This window comes from Littorina saxatilis, linkage group LG14 (assembly GCF_037325665.1).
Source record: "Littorina saxatilis isolate snail1 linkage group LG14, US_GU_Lsax_2.0, whole genome shotgun sequence".
Taxonomy (NCBI): Eukaryota; Metazoa; Mollusca; class Gastropoda; order Littorinimorpha; family Littorinidae; genus Littorina; species Littorina saxatilis.
Window position 1 is genome coordinate 7349612 of NC_090258.1, and position 27961 is coordinate 7377572.

Here is a 27961-nt window from a genome sequence, read left to right on the forward strand (position 1 = left end):
TCACGTAAGAAATCGACAAACAGTAACACAAACTCAATCACTCCGTCACACATACACACACACACACACACACAGTAAGCATAGGTGAAACTGTTACAAGAAAGCGAGACCCTGGATCTGCCAACTAGTCTCGGCCCGCTCACAATAACAATGACCGAGACTTTCAGTAATTCCTTTGCGTGACGTCTAACCCTCTTACGTCATAATGTGACGTCTTCAAATAGTTTCTATCACACACGTCAAACACTTTTGACCGAGACGTAATCTTCTTATGCGAGCTTTATCCATAGACTCGGAAATGTTAAAGTTTCTATCACACACACACACACACACACACGCACGCACGCACGCACGCACGCACGCACGCACAGACAGACAAAGTTTATCATCGCATAGGCTACACTTACGTGAGCCAAAAACTAATAACTAAAACAAGTAGTCGCGTAAGGCGAAAATACAACATTTAGTCAAGCTCAGTCGAACTCACAGAATGAAACTGAACGCATTGCATTTTTTTTCCGCAAGACCGTACACTCGTAGCATCGTCTGTCCACCGCTCGTGGCAAAGGCAGTGAAATTAACAATCCAGAAAAGCGCGGTAGCGGTTGCGCTGAGGAGGATAGCACGCTTTTCTATATCTCTATTCTTTTTAACTCTCTGAACGTGTTTTTAATCCAAACATATCATATCTATATGTTTTTGGAATCAGGAACGGACAAGGAATAAGATGAAATTGTTTTTAAATCGATTTCGGAAATTTAATTGGAATTAGAATTAAACATTAGACAGAAGTTTATGTTTTGTAGAATATAAAGTTGATTATGTTATACAGAAAAAGACCAAGGAAGAAGGATGCTCCCCGCCTTAAAAAAAAAATTAAAAAATAAAAATCGGGCAAAAAATATGGGTTGATGCATCCTGCATGCAACTGAGGTCAAAAAAAAAAATGTAAATAAAAATAAAATAAAAATTTAAAAAAAAAAAAAAAAAAATTTATTTTTTATTTTTTTATTTTTATATTTTTAAATTTCAGAGGTTGTTTTTAATCCGAATATAACATATTTATATGTTTTTGGAATAAAAAAAATGATAAAGAATACGATAAACGTAATTTTGGATTGTTTTATAAAAAAATAATTGTAATTACAATTTTCAGATATTTAATGACCAAAGTCATGAATTAATTTTTAAGCCTCCAAGCTGAAATGCAATACCAAAGTCCGGCCTTTGTCGAAGATTGCTTGGCCAAAATTTCAATCAATTTGATTGAAAAATGAGGGTGTGACACTGCCGCCTCAACTTTTACAAAATGCCGGATATGACATCATCAAAGACATTTATCGAAAAAATGAAAAAAACGTCTGGGGATATCATTCCCAGGAACTCTCATGAAAAATTTAATAAAAATCGGTCTAGTAGTTTACTCTGAATCGCTCTACACACACACACACACACACACACACACACACACACACACACACACACACACACACACACACACACACACACACACATACACCACGACCCTCGTCTCGATTCCCCCCTCTATGTTAAAACATTTAGTCAAAACTTGACTAAATGTAACGAGGATGAAAATCGCTTGTTCATTTCAATACTTGTTATATATTCTCTCATGTGCCAGGAAAATGCATGGTTCCCAATAACTTTCACTTACTCTATTACACATGTCGTATGCATTTATAGCGCTTACTTCCCTTTGTTTATTAGATATCTAAAAACGATTATGCCTGAAACCAGGCAATAAAATAAATATAGGATATACATTCAGCCTTACATTTACATTTTGCCTTGAAAAACAGTGTTATGACAGAGGAAATCTGACCTAAACCTAAAACAAAACGATATGATAACCAAAGGGAAGTAAGCGCTCTAAATGCATACGACATATGTAATAGAGTGAGTGAGAATTATTCGGAACCATTCTCCTGGCACCTGAAAGAATAAGAAGCATTAGATATAGAATGAACAAGCACAAATTTCACCCTCTTAAAAGCGACTTTTTTTCTAAACGAAAACGATGACAAACTTACATCCCATTCCAAAGTCAGATCCCCCACACTCCCTCCCCCTCCTCTCACGTTAGGGGGCGCCACTGCAGGTGGAGCGTCCAGCGTTTTCACATAGGCTGAAACATATCAAATCAAATTATATTTTACGAGGGTTGTGGCATAAGCAATTATACAAATAAGCTTGTTTTTCAACCAGCCCTGACCCAGGGAGGGACTACTCTAATCATATATATTTTTTTTATACACGTAAATTCATTAACAAAACAAACAAACAGAGTAGCCTGTACTCCCAAGAAGGCGTGCCTTGATATAGTTGCACAGTATATCTAAGTTCTTCTCACAAACAGAGTAGCCTATACTCACAAGAGGGCGTGTCTTGATATTGTTGCACAGTGATGTCGTATCCATGACTTTGTACTAGATTAGTCTAATAAGACGATTTGATAGTTTAGCCTTATAAGACGGGTAGATGACGTCAGAGATTGATGTAGTGCGGCAAGGCGGCAGTTGTATCCTGATATGGAATAAACTGTTTGATATACGAATGTGAATCTGTGGATGACCAACAACGTGTATTACAAGTATGTCCAAGTTCTTCTCAAAAACAGAGTAGCCTATACTCACAAGAGGGCGTGCCTTGACATTGTTGTACAGTATGCCCAAGTTCTTCTCAAAAACTCGGTAGTGTATACTCACAAGAGCGCGTACTGGGCGTCCCTAGGCCAAACTGGTTCAGGGCGATGACTCTAAATCGGTATCCCGTTCCCGGATTGAGCCCTTCAATGTTGGCTCTGCGCATGCTCGTTTGGGCCGTGGTTGCCGCCTGTATGGTGTCTTGTACCCGTGGAGCTGTGTAACAGTTGAAAAGTTGGCGTAAACAAGTTCGTATGTGTCACACAGACACACACACACACACACACACACACACACACACACACACACACACACACACACACGAACACACACACACACACACATACAAACGAGCGCGCGCACACACACACGCACACTGACACATACGCACGCACACACATATACACACGAATACACACACGCACGCACGCACACACACACACACACACACACACACACACACAAACACACACACACCTCTCACCCAACCATCATCACCACCAACAACAACCACGATGACACAAGACTTACACGCCACAGTCGTCCACGTGCCAGTGTTAAATTCGTCCTCGGCCTGCACGGTGTAGGCGATGATGATGGCCCCGTTTTCAGTGCCGTCAGTCCACGACACTGTGCCTGTGTAGCGTGAGAACAACTGCTGCAGCGCTTTCACGCCACCTGGCATGCCGGGAGGCCCTGGAACCAACAGCGATATGTCAGTCAATCAATCAAATTGATCGGTGGATGGATTGATTGCTTGATTGTTGGGTTGCTATATTGATTGGTGGTTTGATTGATAGATGGTTTGATTGATTGATTGATTGATTAATTGACGGATTGATGGATTGATTGATTGATTGATTGATTGACCTGTTCACACTCTATACACCCTCACGATCCCTCCGCTCCTCTGTAGACACTAGAATATTCCGTATATCTTCTTTTAGTCGCAAACAGCACGGCCAGAGAGCCTTCTCCCACTCTGCTGCCGTTGCGTGGAACTCTCTCCCTTACTCTATCCGACACTGCCAAACATTCTGTTCCTTCAAATCAAACCTTAAAACACACTTCTTCACCCAGTATTTTGATTAATTTTATTTCAACATGGTGCATTTTTGAATCAGGTGTTTGAATGTTTGAATGTTTTGCCTGTGTTAGTATGCTTGCAGATTGTATTGATGTAGTGTTTGAGTTTCGTTGTTCACTTGTGTGCTGAATGCTGCTGCACATGCTTTTGCTTTGCTTTGTATGTATTATGTATGTTTGTCATTGTAAAGCGCTTTGAGAATGTAAAGCGCTCTATAAATCTCCCATATTATTATTATTATTATTGCTGGATCGGTGGATGGGTATTGATGGGTTGTTTGATTGATTGAATAATTAATTGCTTGCTTGCTTGCTTACTTACTTGATTGATGCCGGTGATGGGTGAATGGGTGGGTGGGTGGGTGGGTGGATATATGAATAGATGGGTGGATTGATTGATTGATTGCAAACGACTTCGAAAGATGACATATGTTGCTTACTGGCCCAGAAATACGCAAGACTTAAATACAAACATTTCAAGCCAATAAAGCTCTTACCTCTGACAGTTACGTAGGCCTGTTTGAAGTCCTTGGTGAAAGCGGTACGAATTTCACAGCGGTAGTATCCTTCATGTTCAAACTGCACTCCCCTCACGTACAGGCCTGTCCGGCCGCTAGAGTCGCTGTCCATCTGAACATCACAATTCTTTATTTGAAAGATTGTTCTTCATTTTCCAGTGCCCGACCGTGCGAGCAAAAAAACGCCAACAGCACACACAAAAACCGTCACGAAACAGCCGAAGTTCGCTCCTGTGACGTATTCCCCACGATCTACACCAAGTGGGGCATCCAGATCCAGAACACAGTCGCAGTGCTTGAAGCTTCGGCTTTCACCCACCGAAAAAGGAAAGTAGCAGGACTAACAGTTTTCAAGATATCGAGCTCTGCGTTGTTACTTGAGCATTATCACCTGCTAACATAACCCAAGCATAATAATCACAGCTTTACTTCAGATACACATGTATGCATTTGGTAGAAAAATTATTCATATGGTTAAGATTCCGTGAGTTCTGCTCAAAAGAGAGTTTAATGTTGTCTTATTTGTCATTGTGGTAAATTGTTTTGTTGCTAGCCACAACATACATTTCTCAAGTTGAGTATTGTATTGTATTGTATTGTATTGTATTCCCCCCTCTGCTTCTTTCTCTCTGTAAACGTGTAGGGCTAGTTATTTTTCGGTAACTTACCCAACAACCAAAATCACTTACCCAACAACGGGCCTGAATCCTCGATAGCTCACAGGTTGATGAGCTAGACTTTGAGGGAACTACTTTAGCGATTGAAAAGTTCCGAACGCTCTAATGTACGAAATGATATACATCTCTTGACCAAACAATACAAACATTCTGCATTTAAACTAGCAACTACAGGCTTGAACACGTTAATCTCCATATAAAATCCATGAGTTTGGTTGTTTTCTACATCCAAATCTAACGATCAGTGCAGAGAAACTCGCTTTAGATCTCTTATGAGTGCAAGCAAACTTCCAAGGCGAGTAACTCTCGTACTCTGTCTTGCGATAAGAGTAGTTCCCCTTCCAAATTTTCTGAACTGAGTTGCTTGGACAAAAGACTGCAATCCGACGGTTAGTTTTCGACAATATTTCATTTTATAAACAGATCACACGCAACCAAGTGCACACATCTCATCAATTTAAAGAACATACAGCGGTTTCATACATTATTTTGCCCCAGAAAACTGAACTTCATACAGTTTTTAACGTTGGAACACGGGTGCAAAAGTTCGTCTAATAGTCCCATTCGAAGAAAGAACATTTCCTGAGCGATACCAAAACATGAACAGAACACACACTATCTGCCTTTACCACCACAGCAGAATAACAACATACTTGATTTTAGTCCAAAACAGGGAAACTGACAAGAAGTGTTGACAGAATTGAATGATTTTCCCTGAACTATACAACCGCGCATTATTCAATCGCCTGCGCAGGTAGACTGGTTGAGTGAATCGGATTCGATCAAACTTTCGCACAAAAACTCTTCTTTTCTTTGAATAACTGAAGAAAGGAGGAATATAGAGCTTAAACAATGACCACGAGTTGATTACTGGAAAATAAACCACGAGTGGGTATTTGCAGCCGCTTGGTAATTCACGAGTGTGCACACAAAGCAAATGTTAGGGTTAGGGTTAGGGTTAGGCTGAAGCTCGCATTTTTCATGATCCGCTAACTTCGACCATTATTTGTAATAATCACTGAGACTCGGCATGTAACCTCTACGTATTGTATGGCATATATTATGGTATGGTATGGTATGGTTTGGTATGGTATGGTATGGTATGGTATGGCGCTGGCACTGCTCTACACTTCACTACATTGCACTGCAATGTAATGTTTGTATTGTTTGAATTGTATTGTATTGTATTGTATTTTATAGTATTGTATTGTATTGTATTGTATTGTATTGTATTGTATTGTATTGTATTGTATTGTATTGTTTTGTATTGTATGGTATGGTATGGTATGGTATTGTATTCTTATATATCAAATTGTAAAACAAACACACACACACCAAACCTCTAAATTCTGCAGTGGTAAAACAACACTAAATCCGTTCCATACCTGGCTGTACTCGGGGAGGTCGGTATCTAGGAGATGATCGTTGAAGTACCAGACATACACCATGTCTACGGTGGGTTCACGTGAAGCCATACACGGTATGAACACTGTACTGTTCACAATCACGCTCTGAGGGGTTGGTCCTAGGGAGATGGTGGCCCCAGCTGCAAACATCAAAATAATAATCGTTATTTGTATTTTTGACCAAAATATGACATTTTACACAGATCAAGACAGTCTGTGATCCTCCGAGACCGCGCTAGCGCTCGAGGTGAACCATGACTGGCGAGATCTTTGTAAAATGTCATATTTTGGTCAAAAATACAAATAACATTTTGTGTTCCTCCGAGACCGCGCTGGCTGTCGAGGTGAACAATGACTGTCGAGATCTTTGTAAAATGTCATATTTTGGTCAAAAACACAAATAACATTAATGTATCGATCGATTCTGGTTAGAATTCCTTTCAGGTTTTACGATTGAACGCACACAAACATACACTATTTTGTAGTCTCGGCTGGCCGCCTAAATATAATTTTGTGTCGGACTCTGACGTCAGATGACTCAAAGAAGGAAAATCCAATGTTCAATCGATACATACTAATTTCAAGACACCATCTTCCCCGTGTAAACGATTGTGAATAGGTTAACATGACGTACTATCATTCTTAACTTATCCTTATCATCCTGATGAAGTGAGCGCTAGGCTGACGATAATTTGAGCAGAACTTCCCTAAACTGGTTTCTGTTGTGTTTTATTTTTTCACGTTTGCACGATTCAAGTACCCAATATTGACGGACTGTGTGATGATATCTTCTGCTATGGTCTGTTGAGACAGTGATATCAAAATCGAGACCGGAGGTCGAGATTTTGATATCACTGTCGAAACAAGACCAATAGCAGAAGATATCGTCACACAGTCAGTCAATATTAGATATATTGCTAATTCTCTGGACATTTTGTATTTACTGTAAAGAAATTACAAAAGTATTTGTCTCAGTTTTGGCTGTTCCATATCCCTCCCTCTGATTATTATTTCTTTTTGTTCACTCTTTTCTTGTACTTTTCAGTATTTCAAAATGTCTTTTCTTTCAAAAAGTCTTTAGTCACTTGCTCAACTAAATTCTGGGATAATTACATTTTCATATATATTTGTTTGTTTTTAAATTTAGGTGTTTTTGTTTTTGAAGTGGGGAAGCAATAAAGAGGTCGTCGATATCAAAACTGATATCTACGGAAATGTCGTCGATATCACTTGTGCACTGAGCTCAGTTTTGCCCAATTGACCAATGGAAATCCACGTAACATATGAAATAGCAATATTTTAAAGTTAAATCCTGTGACCCCTTTTGGGGGATAGTTGATGACAACAGTAACAATGTAAAAGAAGTTCAAAATGTCCATACATATTAACAGCTATTGTGTTTTCAGCGTAGCAATAGGGTCCGATATTTAGACGAGACAAGTATAATCCCGACGAGTCGCATTATACTTGTTCGAGTCTAAATATCGGACCCTATTGCTACGCTGAAAATACAATAGCGATTATATAACTGTTCTGACCTTTATTTGTTGTTCCAAACTTACAACATGACAGTTTTTGCGTCGACGCGTTGATCTCAGGTTTTGATAGCAGACGCCGTTTCTTTTGCGCATTAGTTTTGCGTAGGCGCCACACTGACTTCGGAAAAAAACTCGATTTGACAACACAGCTGTTAAACAGCTTTTTATTAGTTCATTCGTATACAACAAAAAGAAGTTTGAGTTTTTTTAATTTTGAACAAGACTACTTATGAAGACCAAAACACAACATCAACGGAAAACTAGAAACAACTGAAGAACTAGGATGCAACAAGGGGAGGAAAAGAGAACAGCTAATCCGTACAAAGCGAGCAGACGGCAGCGACGTTTTCAGTTTGGGTGAATGGCATTTATACTTGTCTCGTCATGAAGCGAATTTTTCAACCTCAGTTATAAACGACTACATGAATGTTAGTGCCATGGGTTGTACATCAATACTTCAGAGGGGAAGTGGGGTATTTAGTGTGGAGTTACGAGATAAGAAAAGCCGAATGCGAAAGTTTGTGTCAGTCGGCAACTGTGAACTAAGCTCACAGGCACACAAAAACGGCTGTTCCGTTTTACTCCCCTGTTGTAGTACATCTTTCGACTTTGGGCATTTTGTGGTGTTTATGGACAGAAAATAATAGGTTTAGTCCTGTTTCATCGGGAAGTTAGCAGAAAAGGGTATGCTATCGACATTTGTAAAGCTGAAAAACATTCCCGAGAAGAATTTCAAGTTGTCAGTGTATGCTGTTGTCGATCAGTGAAACATCGTGTGGTACAGATGGGAAAACCGGAACCATTCGTCTTTGTTATTGACAATATGCTTTTGGATATTGGCAAAAATGGCCGACTTCCGTAGCATTATGCTTTGATGATCGGAAGAGACCATCCAATCACAGCCCCCGAATTCCCCCACGTGTCCATCAGAATAGCTATATTTGTCCATGCTGTCACATGGAGCAAGAATATCTCTCAATTTCCACTCGCACACATACTAATCATCAACAGCGTCGCTGCTTCCTCTGCAAAGTTTGAATCTTTTTTTCTGCATTGAGTTCATAGATTTACATAAATATCCTTTACGAAATCAACTCTATTAAAGATTTGCTGTCCAATGTCATAATGTGCTAATTATAATGACAAACAAAACCCTAGACAGCCCATCTATATTAGTCATTTTTCTTGTGTGTTTTCCCCCCACTTTTTTTTTTAACCTTGAATAGTGAGACCGTAAGTAAACAGAAAGAAAAGCACAATAAAAAGTAGTTGGATATAATACAAGTCTTTATTGTATCGCGTTTAAAACTTACTTGCCATCGCCAAACGAGTTGTACTGCTGGCATCTCCAAACTGATTCTCCGCCTTGCACGTGTACGATCCGGTATCTGATTGGCTGAGGTCCTTGAAAACAAGGTTTCCATTGGCTAGCTGAGTCACCCGGGTTCCATCTGCGGTGTAGGCGGCGCCATTTTTTAGCCACGTGATGATTGGAAACGGGGCGCCCTCTGGGTTGCAGACGATACTTAAGTTCCCTCCTCTTGCTCCGGTCACTTGCTGAGGCAGGGGGAACTTGGCAAATGTCGGTACGAAGGCTGGAGAGCAGAGTTTCACATTTTTAATGAAACTTTAGGGTCAGTCGGAACACAACAATCACCTTTGGAGGCAAAGCCCAGTCAAACAGGATTGATAATTTCAGAGCTAATTCCTTAGCCCTCTAAACCTGGTATGGGTACCCGAAGGTATAAGAAACGTCGAGCTATAAATAGCTCGCGCTCTTCACACCCGACAACTGCAGCCTAATTGAAGGGTGACGCAGTAGTCTCCCTGTCACATTAACAAGAAGCTTTTGAATGGCACATTTTCAAAGAGAAAATGATCGAAGGGAAACGATGTTTTCCATCGCAACTAGGAATATGATAGCATGAATATAATAATAAGGGATGTAAAAAAAAAAATGTAAATCCAAAAACGACTTTTGTTTGCCGTAAAACCGACTATAGTTATAGGCAGACACACACACGCACACGCACACACACACACACACACACACACACACACACACACACACACATACACACACACATACACACACACACACACACACACACACACACACACACAAACAAACACACACACACACACACATACATGACAGAACTTACACAAGACTCTGAGCTGCGCGTTGCTCATCTCGGCACCATGGAAGTTTGTGGCCCCACACTGATACATCCCGTCATGCAGTTCAGCCTCCAGGTTGGAAATGGTCAACATGTTTCCCTTCACCTGATAGAGCAGGAAAATCAATGTGAGTCGATGTATGCTTAGAGCTGAGAGACAAAGGGACGTAATCGTAACCCTAAATACATTCGACATGTGCAGCATTCTTTATTGGTTTCTCATAAATAGCGCTCTGCCTCATTTGAATAACATTTTCTCGATATGATTTAATAGATAAATGAAGCGGTTTCTCATCGCCATCCGCCATGTGTGATACAACAAACGAAGGGTTGAGAATATGGTCAGAATGGTCAATATGGAGTCAAGGATATAGGACGGGCCCTACAAGAGGAACGGGAAAGAAGTTGTTACACTTAGTCAAGTTTTGACTAAATGTTTTAACATAGAGGGGGAATCGAGACGAGGGTCGTGGTGTATGTGTGTGTGTGTGTCTGTGCGTGTGTGTGTGTAGAGCGATTCAGAGTAAACTACTGGACCGATCTTTATGAAATTTTACATGAGAGTTTCTGGGTATGATATCCCCAGACAATTTTTTCATTTTTTCGATAAATGTCTTTTATGACGTCATATCCGGCTTTTTGTAAAAGTTGAGGCGGCACTGTCACACCCTCAATTTTCAATCAAATTGATTGAAATTTTGGCCAAGCAATCTTCGACAAAAGCCGGACTTCGGTATTGCATTTCAGCATGTAGGCTTACAAATTAATTAATGACTTTGGTCATTAAAAATCTGAAATTTGTAATTAAAATTATTTTTTTATAAAACGATCCAAAATTACTTTTATTTTATTCTTCATCATGTTCTGATTCCAAAAACATATAAATATGTTATATTCGGATTAAAAACAAGCTCTGAAAATTAAAAATATAAAAATAATGATTAAAATTAAATTTCCGAAATCGTTTTAAAAACTATTTCATCTTATTCCTTGTTGGTTCCTGATTCCAAAAACATATAGATATGATATGTTTGGATTAAAAACACGCTCAGAAAGTTAAAACGAAGAGAGGTACAGAAAAGCGTGCTATGCAGCACAGCGAAACCACTACCGCGCTGAACAGGCTCGTCAGTTTCACTCCGTTATGCAAAAGCGGCGGACTACGGTCATTGTGAAAAAATGCAGTGCGTTCAGTTTCATTCTGTGAGTTCCACAGCTTGACTAAATGTAGTAATTTCGCCATACGCGACTTGTTTCTAATTTCAAAAAGCAAGGTGTTTAACAAAGATAGTTCTTAAACGGGGGAAGGGGGGGGGGGGGGGCGGGTCGTGTAATGAATATTCAACTGTACTGCTGTTTCACTGTTTGTACGTACTCCCAAAAAGTTTATTGAAATTTTTTTTGACTTGACTTACCTTAACTTCTACTACTGACCTGAACGCGATTAGCGGAATCGGTGGTCAGTATCTCTCCGTTCTTGAACCAGCTGTATGTGGGGGAGGGGTTCCCTCTTGCGTCACAACGCCACGTCAGTTGACTGCCTACGTCAGCATGCTGGTCCTGCAGGGGTGCCACGAAATACGGCTTAGCTGAAACGAGACACACAAAAACATCCTTACAGCTTTCATTTAATTTCATTTTCATAACTTTGCTGGTAAATTCGGGTTGCTTCCTCCCAGTGGAAAGCTAGCAGGAACAGAGTTGCGCTACCCAGGTGTGTGCGTGTTTGGGTGTAAACAGCCACCTGCACTTATGGCTGAATGACCCAGGTCTTTTACGTGCCACAGTGGTGACACGGGGATGGGACAAGGATACCGTCTCTCAGTCTGCACATAAAGTTGACCCGTGTCCGTCCCGCCTCGGATTCGAACCCGTAACCCTAGGACCATCTAGAATTTGGACTCAAACATCATAAAAATCTCTCTGAAGGACACAATGTGTTAATAAAAATGAAGTCTGAAAGTCTTAAAAACGAAGAAAGCCTTTAAAAACGGCTAATTCGCGTGTGTCTTCCCTGCAAACCGCTGAACATTTGGTCAAGATCAGTGTTGTCTAATTAGTGTTTGTCTGTGCACTTACAAGATCGCTGGGTCGATATATCTGTGAACGTAACGTTTTGTTTTGTCAATAATTAAACGTTCCAACAACATACCTTTCTTGGTTTTTTTTATTCTTTAAAAACGTGTTTCTTATACGGTCACTGTAGTAACCTACTTACCGCCCAGTGATAGTTGAATGGAGCGGGAATCACGTGCGCTACTGGATCTGAGGACACTGCAAGTGTAGGTCCCCGAGTCTTCCAGCTGAGCGTTCTCAATGACGAGTACTCGGTTGTGATCCTGGTAGCTGGCCGAGGCTGGCATGGGCTTCCCTTCTCGCTGCCATGAGTAGTAGAACGGTGTTGTGGATCTGGGGAAAAAAAGCAATACTCGATGTCCATAATTATTATTCGTAATGAATGATAGTAATGACAGTAAAAATGATTTAAAACAATTGCCTCATTCGCGTGTGTCTTTCATGCAAGCGGCTGAACATGTTGTAAAGATAAGTGTTGTGTAATTAGTGTTTGTCTGTGCACTTACAAGATCGCTGGGTCGATATACATGTGAACGTAACGTTTTGTTTTGTCAATAATTCAACGTTCCAACAACATACCTTTTTACATTTAGTCAAGTTTTGACCAAATGTTTTAACATAGAGGGGGAATCGAGACGAGGGTCGTGGTGTATGTGTGTGTGTCTGTCTGTGCGTGTGTGTGTGTAGAGCGATTCAGACCAAACTACTGGACCGATCTTTATGAAATTTGACATGAGAGTTCCTGGGAATGATATACCCGGATGTTGTTTTCATTTTTTCGATAAATACTTTTGATGACATCATATCCGGCTTTTTGTAAAAGTTGAGGCGGCACTGTCACACCCTCATTTTTCAATCAAATTGATTGAAATTTTTGTAAAGCAATCTTCGACAAAGGCCGGACTTCGGTATTGCATTTCAGCTTGGTGGCTTAAAAATCATTTAATGACTTTGGTCATTAAAAATCTGAAAATTGTAATTTTTGTTATATAAAACGATACAAATTTACGTTCATCTTATTCTACATCATTTCCTGATTCCCAAAACATATAAATATGTTATATTTGGATTAAAGACAAGCTCTGAAACTTAAAAATATAAAAATTATGATCAAAATTAAATTTCCGAAATCGATTTAAATACAATTTCATCTTATTCCTTGTCGGTTCTTGATTCCAAAAACATATAGATATGATATGTTTGGATTAAAAACACGCTCAGAAAGTTAAAACGAAGAGAGGTACAGAAAAGCGTGCTATGCAGCACAGCGAAACCACTACCGCGCTGAACAGGCTCGTCAGTTTCACTCCGTTTTGCACAAGCGGCGGACTACGGTCATTGTGAAAAAATGCAGTGCGTTTAGTTTCATTCTGTTAGTTCCACAGCTTGACTAAATGTAGTAATTTCGCCTTACGCGACTTGTTTTTTTTATGTCAATGACAAATTATAGCAATGAAGGAACCCCAAGTTTACAATACATTTTACAAACAGCACAATCTTCTTCAAATAACACTGATATCTAATATTCGTTTTGAATTAAATAATCTAACCCGTACAATAATTTGCTTGTTCGTGTAGTTATGCGTAGAAAAGATCGTGGTTCGATCCTGTGTCTTTTTCGATTCATTCAGAAATACAGATTACTACAAGATTATCCTACATACGTGAGAGAGACACCCGTGAGATAATAATCGTTCAAATCACACGTGTGTATATCATGTAAATGAGGTCATGTCAAGCAAGTCTGGCAGGGACCTGTTTTTCCACTGCTTATGATGCCAAAGTCACCGAGACAAACGTCATTATAGAAGAAAAAAATTGCGCTCGCTAATTACCCTCGATGAATCTTTAGAACTAACACGTCACGCCACACTTTCAGGGCGACGTTTCTTTGCTTTGACGTAATAGATTGCACGAGGCTTTAGAAGAGATCGAGGTTCCAAAACAAGCGTCTTCAATTTAGCTGCCTCGAATGCAGGACATTTTCAGTAAAATACACGTAAGTACAGTATGTAGGATAAACAGAATACTACATGGCTTGCTGTGTCGTACCAGATTTACACTCGTTGCTTTTTCAAATAGTGAACAGCTCGCTTTCGCTCGCAGTTCAATATTTAAAAAAAACAACTCATGTAAATCTGGTACGACACAGCAAGCCATGTAGTATTCTCTATGTACGTAACACTGTACAAATTGCATGTGATTTTCTTGTCATCGCTACGACCATCTTGGGACCATTAGAAGATAATCAATCAATCAATCAATATGAGGCTTATATCACGCGTATTCCGTGGGTACAGTTCTAAGCGCAGGGATTGTTTAAATTTTTTTATGCAATTTATATCGCGCACATGTTCAAGGCGCAGGGATTTATTTATGCCGTGTGAGATGGAATTGTTTTACACAATACATCAAGCATTCACATCGGCCAGCAGATCGCAGCCATTTCGGCGCATATCCTACTTTTCACGGCCTATTATTCCAAGTCACACGGGTATTTTGGTGGACATTTTTATCTATGCCTATACAATTTTGCCAGGAAAGACCCTTTTGTCAATCGTGGGATCTTTAACGTGCACACCCCAATGTAGTGTACACGAAGTCACAGCCGAGGTTCTTGTGAATGTTTTGTTTTGTCCTCAATTACACGATCTAGAAATTTAGCCTTTCTTGTGTTTTTGTAATTCAAGAGCAACACGCTTAATTTAGTATATACTGCTAATATCGATGTTGTAATCTTTTGTTTTATGTACGTGTGACGGTGTCTTACCACAGACGAGTGAGTCTTTTATAATATCTTGACTGATAGATGTTAACTATTTATTAGTCAGTCATTTAGTCACCTTTTTAAATATGCATCCGCATGAGTTATCTCGTATATGAACTCCGTTAATACTTTCTCATTACCTGTTTTGAGAAAACGCCAATGGCCTGTCCTTAACTTGGCGAAGTCGACTACGCGAAGTATACTTCGCGAAGCTGGCCGCACGAAGCTTTAGCACTGAGTTTTCGGTCAAAAGACTTCGCGAAGCTGGCCGCACGAAGCTTTAGCACTGAGTTTTCGGTCAAAAGACTTCGCGAAGTCGACTTCGGGCTCAATTAAGGACAGCCTTAATGGCCAGCTTATGCAACGCTTTCCTGCGTCAAGAAGCCTGTCATTAAAATCATCACATAATTAACAGCTTTCTAAACACATGTATACTCACGAGCCATAAGCGAAGCACTCAAGCCTGACGTCCTGCCCTCTCAGTGGAGGAGCGGGAAAAACGGCCGGAAAGTCATCTTGTATCTCTGGGCCCCAGTTGGCTTTGGGGGCTGCAAAACAATCATATGACATCTAATCAAGAAACATGAGTCGTTCTGAATCTCTGGGCTCAAGAAAAAGAAAGAGAAACAGAGACAGGTGAGATCTTATTAAGAAACATCTGTCGTTCTGAATCTTTGGGCCCCAGTTCGCCTTGGGGGCTGAAAAAAACACACACAAAACAGAGACAGGTAATCATATGACATCATATTGAAAAACATTAGTCGTTCTGAATCTCTGGGCCCAAGAAAAATATAAAGAAAGAGACAGGTATATAACCATTTGACATCTTATCAAGAAACATTAATCGTTCTGAATCTCTGGGCTCCAGATTGCTTCGGGGGCTGCAAAATAAAAAGAAACAGAAAAAGGTGACTTCTTAAGACATCTTATTTGGAAACATATAGTCTAAATACTCGCTTGACCGTCTGCCCAGAAGCCTCCACAGTGGCCTGTAAAGAAGGCAAATAGCTGACGAGTTGTTGAGGGTAAAGTAACACAGCTTACCCATTCTTCTTGATGTGTCGGCATTGGTAGGAAGTGACTTGAGTTGTAACTAATTATGTTGTAACACAATCTGATTAGCGACGTGAGATCAGTTTAAAACAGCGAAGTCAGACAACTGCTGAATTTCCAATAATAATAAAAAACAAGTTTAAAATCGTAGTTAACTCTGCGATTGTACAATCTCTTTCAATAACAGTCGAAAACCTGTCCAAAAAACAACATATCCACCAAACTGTCCATGTCAGTATACTTACACTGTTCCTGAACCAGCAGCGGTATGGGCAGAGACGTACGGGTAGGGGGCTGTGATGTACCGATTGTGTACTGATTTACACCTGTCAGTACAGCTATACACCTGTACTCCCCCTGGTCGGATGCTGTCACCTGAAAGCGTAGGTCGAGGTCATCAATATTTGACGACGATAACGACGATGTCAAAGACAACAACGCAGCACGCGAGTCATTGCTGTTTTGTGAACATTCATTCCTCTTAAAATTATTCCAAATGTCAAGTCAAATCCAGTTAGCTTTAATATCTTAAACATGAGAAAGCACACCCGTGGTGCATAACAAAAGAGACACAGCATTAAAACATTACAAGCATACCATTTAAAGGCAAGCATGGAAAGAGACTTAGACTCTCACATTTAAGTTGCAAACTATCCATTCAATTAAAAAGTACATTCAGTCACTCATAAAAACTGAAAATCTTGAAGTGTACCGATGGAAATGGCTTCAAAAAATAGCTTGCAAGTCGGTCTGTCTATCGGTCGTTTTGTACGTGTGAAAGTAGTCTTACCTCCGAGAAGTAGATCTTGCCGTTGTAAGAGATAAAAATGTAGGCTTGCATGTCGGTACGAATGAACTGTGTTTCATCCTTCAACCACTGGTAGAACACAGCTGAAACATTCATCTTGGATATAACACAGACAGCTTCAGACAGAACTTATCAACATGTGTAAATGGCAGTAATTATATCCGTATACTTTTTGACAATTGTATTACTTATAAAGTGGCTTCTTCATTCATCCGTCATTTCATTTATGCATTGGTTTGTTTGTCAGTCCTCTTTTTTTCGAGCGGACGCTGCTTTGACAGCCATAATCTTTTAAAAGCATTTTATGTTATTTTCATTTGATTTTCATGTTCATTTCATTTCATTTGATTTTCAATTTATTTTCATTTTCATTTCGTTTGCACTTCATTTTCATTTCGTTTTCAAATTATTTTCATGTCATTCTCATTTCATTTTCATTTTGTTTTCAAATCAATTTCTGGGAAATTCGTTTCGCTTCCTCCAAGGGGAAAGCTACAGCGACAGAGAACCGATATCTTTAACGTACCACAGTAAAGACACGCGGGAGGGGGGGGGGGGGATGGATACTGTTTCTGAGTCTGCAAATACAGTTGACATGTGTCCATCCCTGCCGGAATTCGAACCCGTGGCACGCGGATCACAAGTCCGGTGCCAACCAATTGCTACCGGAACTTGCAGTTCTTTCTATAGAAGCTCAAAGTCCACTATGATACCAACAGATTGTCTCCACTGTTGAGATGAGGAGAGCTTCTTGTCCTACAGGCACTGGTTATGTGTCGCCTCTTAAAGGCTGGAGTCTAATCCTGGTAAAAAGTTAGTCCTTTTTTTACATTTAGTCAAGTTTTGACTAAATGTTTTAACGTAGAGGGGGGAATCGAGACGAGGGTCGTGGTGTATGTGTGTGTGTGTGTGTCTGTGTGTGTGTGTGTGTGTGTGTGTGTGTGTGTGTGTGTGTGTGTCTGTGTGTGTGTGTGTGTGTGTGTGTGTGTAGAGCGATTCAGAGAAAACTACTAGACCGATCTTCATGAAACTTGACATGAAAGATCCTAAGTATGGTATCTCCAGACGTTTTTTTTCCCCATTTTTTTGATAAATGTCTTTGATGACGTCATATCCGGCTTTTCGTGAAAGTTGAGGCGGCGCTGTCACGCTCTCATTTTTCAACCAAATTGGTTGAAATTTTGGTCAAGTAATCTTCGACAAAGCCCGGACTTTGGTATTGCATTTCAGCTTGGAGGCTTAAAAATTAATTGATACGTTTGCTCATTAAAGTTGTCATTAAAATCGATTTTTCGCAAACAGATTTAAAATTGATTGCATCGTATTCTTCATGACATTCTGAATCTAAAAATATATACATATGTCATGTTTACTCTCAAAATGTGATCACAATTAACGAAAATAGATTAATTAGTCTTACGATTAAAATTTAAGAAATCGATCCAAAAATGATTTCATCTTATTCTTTATCGTTTCCTGATTCCAAAAACATATAGATATGCTAGGTTGTATTCAAAACAAGCTCAGAAAGTTAACACGAATACAGAAAAGCGCGCTTATTCATGCTTAGCACAATAAGCTACCGCGCTATTCTGGCGTGTGCATATCACTGCGTTTTGCACGTGGGAGGTGAGCGATTTCCGTCTCGCGGGGATTGACGAAGCTGTACTGTCTTGGTGAAAAAAATACAGTGCGTTCAGTTTCATTCCGTGAATTCGACAGCTTGACTAAATGTAGTAATTTCGCCTTACGCGACTTGTTTGTTTCGTGCTGCTGTTTGCTTGTTGTTTCCCTTTGTGTTTGTCTGTCTGTCTGTCTGTCTGTCTGTCTGTCTGTCTGTCTGTTTGTTTGTTTGTTTGTTTGTTAGTTCTGAAGAAGCTTCCATGAGCGAAAACGTGATTTAGTATTGTATCTGCTGTCCTTGTATTGATGAGTACAAATTCTTTTGTTTTTAACTTTGTTCATCTCATCCACAGTCACTTAGTTGTTTAGATTCATATTCTATTTGTTCTGTCTGGCCTCGGCCAACAAAATTAACTTTTAATAAACGTGTATCACTTATACAAAGGGTAGACTCAAGCCTGAAGGACTTGACTGGGTATTCCCGCTCAGCTATTTATAGCTCCGCTTGCCTTACTTTCAAATTAAATACAAGTCTTACAGAGCCAATATAAAACCCGAAAGAGTTTTGTTTTGTTTTTTAACTGCCAAGCACATAATTGTGTGGCGTTTAATCAAATTACATTCATCCATCCACTCACAATATTATTTCAAATAATACAAGTCTTACAGAGCCAATAAAAAAAGTTATTTCTGGAATTCTCCAGAAAGTCCTACCTGGTTTAAAATTGATTTGACTGCACTGTATCGCGACACCGTCGTAAGCGCTGGCTCTGGCAGGTGCATTCTGTACGTTGGAAAATTCCGCCAGAACTGACAAAGAAAGCAAAGAGATGAATAATGCATTAGACAAAAAAAACACTGATACAAGACTAACTTAAAGATATCTTGGAAATAAAGATCTGAAGGTTAGCAGAACAATGGTGACTGCGCCTGAGAACAATAAATAAAAAGACCAAAACTATTGTACACACGTGAGTACAGTATTTTTGGTCTTTTCATCTGAAGGTTAGATAAACATAAAATTATAACGTGAGGGGGAAAGTCAAGAAACTAATTGAACGCTAACATCAAAATATATTGGAAATAAAGATTTAATAACATAACAAACAACAGGGCATTAGGCAAGGAACTGATACACCACTGACATAAACATATTGTGGTAATGAAAACGTTAAGTCAAGATAAAACACAGAATTTGACCACGGTTTTAAATAAACAACAATTAAGACTCGTGAAACAGCATCCCTCGTTACATCCTGAACCCAGGTCAAAATGAGTTACTTCCCTTCGGGTCTCATTTTATCCCTGGCAGGATGCCTTGGTTTTCCTTGTCTGGAGAGGAAATCGATTTTTTACATATTTAGATCTTTTCGTAATGTGTTATGGATATAAGCAGATTCGCGATCGTCGATAATGATTTTTCATGGTGTTGTGTAATTTTTAAATTACAAAGTAATTGATATGTAAGACAGTTTCAAGCGAGCTATTTTTCGCGGCTGTATTTACTGTGCAAACAACTCTAAATATGGCAAAAGTGTCACGTGATAATCAACCGTTTGGTTTCGGCGCTCGCTGGAGCAGACGATTTTTTTCTGTAACCAGTTGACAGTGATGCAACCATATATTACGGTCTCCTTCCGGCAGCAGTCCCAAAATTTCGACTTGTTTTGACCTTAGAACGATGTCTTTATCATAACTGTGAAGAACAGAACGGAGATCACTGTCGAAGTCGGCCAATCTGCAATCATTTTCGTCTCGCGAACACTGCTCGCGAACAACATATGGGAGATAACTCTGTATTCTTGTTTTGATAGATTCGCGTAGGAATTTAGCGTCCGGTCAGAGAGACAACTGGCGATAGCCGTGGAGCGATGATTATCAGAATGCCCTCGTTAGGGCACTGAAAAGCGCGAGGGCATACTTAAAAACCATGAAATGCAATGACAAAGTTTCAAGAGACGTAAACTCAAGGGCAAATGTGCAAACATACAGATGAGATATAATTATGTCATTGTAAATACATAAACAAGAACACAATAAAAATCCACACCCTTTTATCGAATGCCATAGCGGGCAAATTAAGACACATTAGCGAAAAGATACTTTTGCCATCTGCGGACAGAGGCTGTTTTTACCTTGGCAGAGTACGACATTTGTCATGATAGCAAAAACAATTACATGCTACGTTTTGTGGCAGTCGAGGGGCTTCACTGTGTGGGAGTCAGAGGTTGGCGTGCTAAACAGAGCAACCTGGGTGGTTGTACACTCCAGGCTTGCTGCTGCTAGTATGGTACGTAATGGGCAACAAATTGCCTCCCATGCACAGTGGCAACTTTTTGCTGAATCAATTGCGCATGTTGACACTAATGTCCGTTATGAAATAAATTCAGCAAACATTTCTCACTCTGCACATATAGCAGCAGCCAGACTGTTAATTTCTGATATGTATCCATGTGGAAGGAAGCTTTTCCCATGTAACAGCCTTGACAGATGTGAGGTCGTTGACATTACGGCGTCACGGGAAGGAACGTGTCTGTAATAACCACTTACCAGTGCCAAGAAAGAACACAGAGGTACTTGTCATAAAAGGACACTCTTTGGATCACCCAAAGGAGTTCCTACATTGCAGGTAACCTTGCAAGACAGGTGTACCTACGCCAAGATAGTAGACAAAGGGATATCCGTTGATCTTTTGGTACAAATGAGGTAACATTTGATACAGGAAAGCGGAGGGGATGCATTTTCTAAAGTTATTTCAGAAAACATTAGTTGAAAAAGTGTATCCTCTTTGCCTGTGGCCATGCCTATCTCCCCACTCTGTGCCCCATTATGTATGAATTTATACTCACATCCAAAAGAAATGGACACGGTACTGGAGACAATGGTCCCATATTTGTTGGATGCCACACATCGATAGTCCCCTGCGTCTGCGCTCTCGTCCGGTTGCTGGATGGACATCCGTCCGTTGGTCAGTGTGTACCGCGCGTCTGTCTCTGACGTCACCTGCAGTGTTATCATTATGACGTTATAATCGAGTGGGGTGATATTGATAAGGGTTACTTTTTGTTGTAAATGACATAATTGATGTTACCCTAGGGGGGGGGGGGGGGGGATAGCATTTTCTCTGCCTTTGCTTTGCCTTAAATTGTACCAGAGGAAGCCTAGGTGGAAGACCTTTTTTCAAAGGGTTTTCAATGCATTTTCAGTGTTTCTCTGTCCTTCGTGGTATAACTACTCTGCCTGTATCGGACAATGACTCTTTGTCTTTAAACAAGTTACTTCAAAACTAGGTATACATTCAAAGTTCACAAAAATGCAACTGAAGTAAAATTATAACGTCACGCTCATAAGAAAAATACCTATCTCAGTGTTAGGCATTTTTGTAGTGAAACTACAGGGGAAGCTACTAGAAGGGTATCTATCATGTGTTAGAGAGTACAAACACTCAGACCATCGGAAACCATTGCCACGGTAACGTAAGCAAAACTGCCGATCTCGTTTCTTGAGTTAGGCTCTTTTTCTTTATGATACAGGAAGACATGTTTTGAGAATGTGACGGTATGCAAAAGCTCTTTGTGGGTTGTTATGCAGTTTTGCTGATTGAAAATGTTGCTGTCAGCTCTTTATCTCACATTTATCCCGTGGTAACAGCTCGAGATAGGCAGTTTGCAACTTATAACTAAAATGAAATAGGCAGATTGTTCAGAAACCAAAGAAGGTGTTTTGCGTTTTTCTCAAAACATAAAAAATGACATAGGCAATTATCTTATGAGCGTGACGAAAATCTCCGCACTCACCTCTTCGCTGAAGTCATTGCCACGATACCATCGGTAGACTGGCTCTGGTCTGGCACTAGCTAGACACTCCAGCACGGCCTGTTCGCCAGTCTGGCCAACCACGACAAGAGAGTTGGGGACCACCACAAAATGTGGCCCTTTGTCCAGGGCGTTCACATCTGATACATCCATTCCGTAATCTGAAAGGCGATAGTGGATGATGCTGTACATAGCGAACAATGTATGCTACGTTACACAAAACAATATACATGAAACACATTGCTGTCATCCATGTATTCGCAATGCTTAGTATGGTCTGGGTGTTTTTTTAAATCAAATTCACAAATTCACAAATTCACAAATGTGACCCTCCACCACGGTAGGAGTCGCATGTCACCTTTGCATGATTTTCATATTTGTACATTTTCCTAAAGAGTTTTTTATTCTCTATCCAGTGGTGAAACCCGTTTCAGAAAAAAGCAAAAACTGTTTGAGTTATAAGCCTGTGACTAAGGTGACCCTCACACTGTTGCCAGACACTCCCCGGACTTATATTAAGCCTAGCGCAGAACCGCGCGAGGTGACATGCGACTCATTCCGTGGTGGAGGGTCACAAATCTGTCGTCGTCGTCGTCGTCATCATCATCATCATCATCATCATCATCATCATCATCATCATCATCATCATCATCATCATCATCATCATCATCGTCATCGTCATCATCATCATCGACGTCGTCGTCGTCGTTGTCGTCTTAAGTTGGTCAATGGAATCAATTCCTAGGGTTTCAACGTATCGTTAAAAATGTAAATGTCTCTCATGTAACACGGAACCCTCTCTCCCCAGCTCTGTACAATAAACCTCCCTTGTAAGACCCCCCAATTTAAGACTCCCTCCTTTTAAGTCTTAATTTTCTCAGAATGTTCGAGGTCTGAAAAGGGGGGTTCGTTCCACTGTACTCCGTTACTGCTGTCTTGCTTACCAAAATCTCTGGCAGTTTGCACAATTCTGTAGGCCTCGGCCTGTGGTATCTTGCAGATGTAGGCATTGGCGTCTCCCTCCGATGTCAGCCCCCATCCGTAGCCAGTCTCTGCACGCAGAAAAAACGAAAGGAGTCAGGGAGAAATCGATCATAACATGTCAGAGTTAGGTGGGTTATAGAAACACAAAAATACCCAGCATGCTTTCCCCGAAAGCGGCGTATGGCTTGGTGGCCGAGTGGTAACGCACTTGCGCTCGGAAGCGAGAGGTTGCGTGTTTGACCCTGGGTCAGGCCGCAATTTTCTCCCCCTTTCCTAACCTAGGTGGTGGGTTCAAGTGCTAGTCTTTCGGATGAGACGAAAAACCGAGGTCCCTTCGTGTACACTACATTGGGGTGTGCACGTTAAAGATCTCACGATTGACAAAAGGGTCTTTCCTGGCAAAATTGTATAGGCATAGATAAAAATGTCCACCAAATACCCGTTTGACTTGGAATAAAGGCCGTGAAAGGTGAATGCTTGCCTAATAGGCTACTGAGCTTCACTGGCCGATGTGAATGCGTTATATATTGTGTGTAAAAAATGTCTGTTTGTCTGTCTGTCTGTAAAAAATTCCATTTCAAACGGCAGAAATTAATATGTAAGCGCCTAGGGCTATATCTAGATTAGGCGCATAAAAATGATCACAATAATAATAATAATAATAATAATAATAATAATAATGGCTGCCTAATTGGCGGGGAAAAAAACGATCATACACGTAAAAACCCACTCGTGCAAAAACATGAGTGAACGTGGGAGTTTCAGCCCATGACCGAAGAAGAAGAGGAAGAAGAAGAAGATCATAAAAAAGAGGTGGTCACAAATATACATGCACTGTCTGAACTGGTTTCATTATTACATGTAATGTGAATGATCAAGCATTTTATGAGAAGATGACATTATGCTTTTATTCTGTGTAGACCCTTCCACCAGCATCTTAGACCACTCTTTGTACATTTTCTTTTAATAGATGATTGTCATTTGTTTTACCTCATGTCTGCCCTGCGTGTGATGGTGTGATCGTGACTGCTGTAGTGTGGGCGTGTGTGTTTTGGTGTGTATGTCAGTGTATGTGTGGGCGTGTGTGTGTGTGTGTCAGTGGGTGTGTGTGTGTGCGTGATTTTATCAACACTACGCGAAATTCCTTGTGCTTTAAATGTTTTTTGATGTCACTTGGCTCAATAAATACTGTATTCTGTATTCTGTATTCAGAGCGGCTGAGCTAGAGCACATTCCTATTTTCCTCAGCTTTCCAGATATTTCAACAACAAACATAAACCGAACTGGCCAGCAGACAGACGGACAGACGAACGGACGGACGGACGGACAGACAGTCAAGCAAACAGGCAGACAGACAGACAGACATACAGAGAGACAGACAGACAGACGCGCAGAAAGACAACAAGTCGCGTAAGGCGAAATTACTACATTTAGTCAAGCTGTCGAACTCACGGGATGAAACTGAACGCACTGTATTTTTTCACCAAGACAGTACAGCTTCGTCAATCCCCGCGTGAAGGAAATCGCTCACCTCCCACGTGCAAAACGTAGTGATATTGACACGCCAGATTAGCGCGGTAGCGCATTGTGCTAAGCAGGAAATCGCGCTTTTCTGTATTCTTGTTAACTTTCTAAGCTTGTTTTGAGTACAACCTATCATATCTATATGTTTTTGGAATCAGGAAATGATAAAGAATCAGATGAAATCTTTTTTGGATCGATTTCTTAAATTTTAATCGTAAGATTAATTAATCTATTTTCGTTAATTGTGATCACATTTTAAGAGTAAACTTGATATATGTATTATATTTTTAGATTCAGAATTTGATGGAAAATACGATGCAATTAATTTTAAATCTGTTGACAAAAATTTGATTTTAATGACAACTTTAATGAGCAAACTCATTAATTAATTTGTAAGCCTCCAAGCTGAAATGCAATACCAAAGTCCGGGCTTTGTCGAAGATTACTTGACCAAAATTTCAACCAATTTGGTTGAAAAATGAGAGCGTGACAGTGCCGCCTCAACTTTCACGAAAAGCCGGATATGACGTCATCAAAGACATTTATCAAAAAAATGAGAAAAAAAACGTCTGGAGATACCATACTCAGGATCTCTCATGTCAAGTTTCATGAAGATCAGTCCAGTAGTTTTCTCTGAATCGCTCTACACACAGACACAGACACACACACATACACCACGACCCTCGTCTCGATTCCCCCCTCTACGTTAAAACATAAATTTAGTCAAAACTTGACTAAATGTAACAAGTCGCGTAAAGCGAAATTCTACATTTAGTCAAGCTGTGGAACTCACAGAATGAAACTGAACGCACTGCATTTTTTCACAATGACCGTAGTGCGTCGCTTGTGCATAACGGAGTGAAACTGACGAGCTTGTTCAGCGCGGTAGTGGTTTCGCTGTGCTGCATAGCACGCTTTTCTGTACCTCTCTTCGTTTTAACTTTCTGAGCGTGTTTTTAATCCAAACATATCATATCTATATGTTTTTGGAATCAGGAACCGACAAGGAATAAGATGAAATAGACCCTTTTCACTTAAATTTTGGCGCATGCGCTGTGAAGTTTATTGTCAGATCTACCGGACCTAGGGGGCAAAAGGAAAAATCGACAACGAGGCTTGGTGCAAAGTAAAGTGCGGAGACGACGAGGCAAACTGTTGTGTTTGCAACTGCAAGTGCAACAGTGGAAAGAAGAAAGAGAAATACGGTGGACAGAATTTGTCATTGTATGGCTTTCCGATGGGTGCAAGTGCGAAGGCGTAACAGCGAAGGACGCGATGGGTGCAAGCAATCCGACGACAGGGGTTTGTCGTGCCATTGAAAAGTCTGCTCGAGTCACTTCGTGTCTGGCAATGGCACGGCTATCAGCGATGCCAACTACGTTGACTTCGTACCCACCCTTAATCTTGGATTTCCCCCTCCCCACTCTCTACCTCTCTCTCTCTCTCTCGCATGATACCGTATATACATACACGGAAGTTTTTCTGTGTGCGTGTGTGTGTGTGTGCGGTGTGTGTGTGTGTGTGTGTATGTAATGAAGAGAGAGAGAGAGAGAGAGAGAGAGAGAGAGAGAGAGAGAGAGAGAGAGAGAGAGAGAGAGAGCGAGCGGTAATTGAATTTGGCTTTTACCGAATGAAAACTATTGTCAAAAACAGTGCATTAAGAACTAAAACCAACCAACCATAAAATAAAAAGCACCCTCCATCCCTTTTAACTGTCTCTCTCTTCTGCTTTCTCGCGCTTTTTCTATCTGTCAATCCCCCCCTCTCTCTCTCTCCCCCTCTCATTTCCTAAAATGATTTGGGAGAGAAGAAAAGGTTTCAATATCCTCGGTTATACCTTGTGTCAATATTTCCATTTACAAATATATGCAATAACACTGTCTTACAATTAGTCAAAAACAAAGCCCTTTTTTTCTAAAAAGATCAAAATCCGAAAGAAACAACTGAAAATCATGCAGAGACTTTCTTCCGAAAATTACAAATCTCTGGCAAATTGAAAGGAACAACAAAATATTCCTTCAGAGAGAGCGAGAGAGATAGAGAGAGAGAGAGAGAGAGAGAGAGAGAGAGAGAGAGAGAGAGAGAGAGAGAGAGAGAGAGAGAGAGAGAGAGAGAGAGAGCGAGAACTCAGAACTCAGAATGGTTTATTATTAAGGCCACAGAGAGAGAGAGAGAGAGAGAGAGAGAGAGAGAGAGAGAGAGAGAGAGAGAGAGAGGCAGAGAGAGAGACAGAGTGAGTGAGCGAGCGAGTGAGCAAGAGAGAGAGATAGAGAGAGATAGAGTCACACACACACACACATACACACATAGGCACACACACACACACACACACACACACACACACACACACAAACACACTGAAACAGTCAGACACACGAACACACACGCACACACATACATACACAGACATACATATACACACACAAACCACGAGTGAGAGCGAGAGACTGAAAAAATGAGAAAGAGAGAGTCGTCAGTAAGTAGTGGTATTGACACGTAGCGATAATGACACGTCGCGCTAAAAGATGTAGTGCTGTCGACACGTAGTGATAATGAACGAATGATAGCGACTCATCGACAAATTATTTGTAGCACTAATCAACGTAGCGATAGCGGCACATAGCACAAATGACACGTAGGACAAATGACACTCAGCACAAATGACACGTAGCGCTAGCGATACGCACCCTCGCTTATGCAGGGGAAGTTCGCCAAGTCTTTCGTCCATATACCACCAATAGCCGTTTCAAACCATACCTTCGTGCATGTCCTTGACTTTTTGTTCATGATTTTGAACAAGATAATCCGTTTTCTTGCAGAATTTCTCAAAGTAATCCTCTGGCAAAGTAATCTTCGAGCATCGAAAGTGAAAGAGGTATTTCAGGCCAGGCACCTATTGCCCCCTAGTTCCGGTTATCAGAGAGAGGCTGCCGTGCCCTAAAATCTGATTGGTCGAAACGCTGGGGGCAAAGGTTATACGAAAAAGGTCTATTGTTTTTGAATCGATTTCGGAAATTTAATTTTGATCATAATTTTTGTATTTTTAATTTTCAGAGCTTGTTTTTAATCCAAATATAACATATTAAATTTATATGTTTTTGGAATCAGGAAATGATGTAAAATAAGATGAAAGTAAATTTGGATCGTTTTATGTAAAAAAAATGTATTACAATTTTCAGATTTTTTAATGACCAAAGTCATTAATTAATTTTTAAGCCACCAAGCTGAAATGCAATTAATACC

General features: G+C 40.3%; 1 protein-coding gene across 1 annotated transcript in view; it reads right to left on the bottom strand.

Annotated features, from left to right (window-relative positions):
- The window catches only part of LOC138947024 (contactin-3-like), a 50469-nt gene that overhangs the window by 10539 nt on the left and 11969 nt on the right, over positions 1-27961 (bottom strand). The window contains exons 6-21 of the mRNA XM_070318456.1: positions 23155-23262; positions 22193-22371; positions 21245-21398; positions 19110-19205; positions 16755-16855; positions 16210-16339; positions 15351-15459; positions 12287-12477; positions 11503-11657; positions 10054-10174; positions 9202-9483; positions 6330-6490; positions 4247-4379; positions 3195-3359; positions 2727-2879; positions 2052-2146 (exon numbers count right to left, since the gene is read on the bottom strand). Of these exons, the coding sequence (XP_070174557.1) occupies positions 2052-2146; positions 2727-2879; positions 3195-3359; positions 4247-4379; positions 6330-6490; positions 9202-9483; positions 10054-10174; positions 11503-11657; positions 12287-12477; positions 15351-15459; positions 16210-16339; positions 16755-16855; positions 19110-19205; positions 21245-21398; positions 22193-22371; positions 23155-23262 (2333 nt within the window). The remainder of the gene's footprint in view (positions 1-2051; positions 2147-2726; positions 2880-3194; positions 3360-4246; positions 4380-6329; positions 6491-9201; positions 9484-10053; positions 10175-11502; positions 11658-12286; positions 12478-15350; positions 15460-16209; positions 16340-16754; positions 16856-19109; positions 19206-21244; positions 21399-22192; positions 22372-23154; positions 23263-27961) is intronic.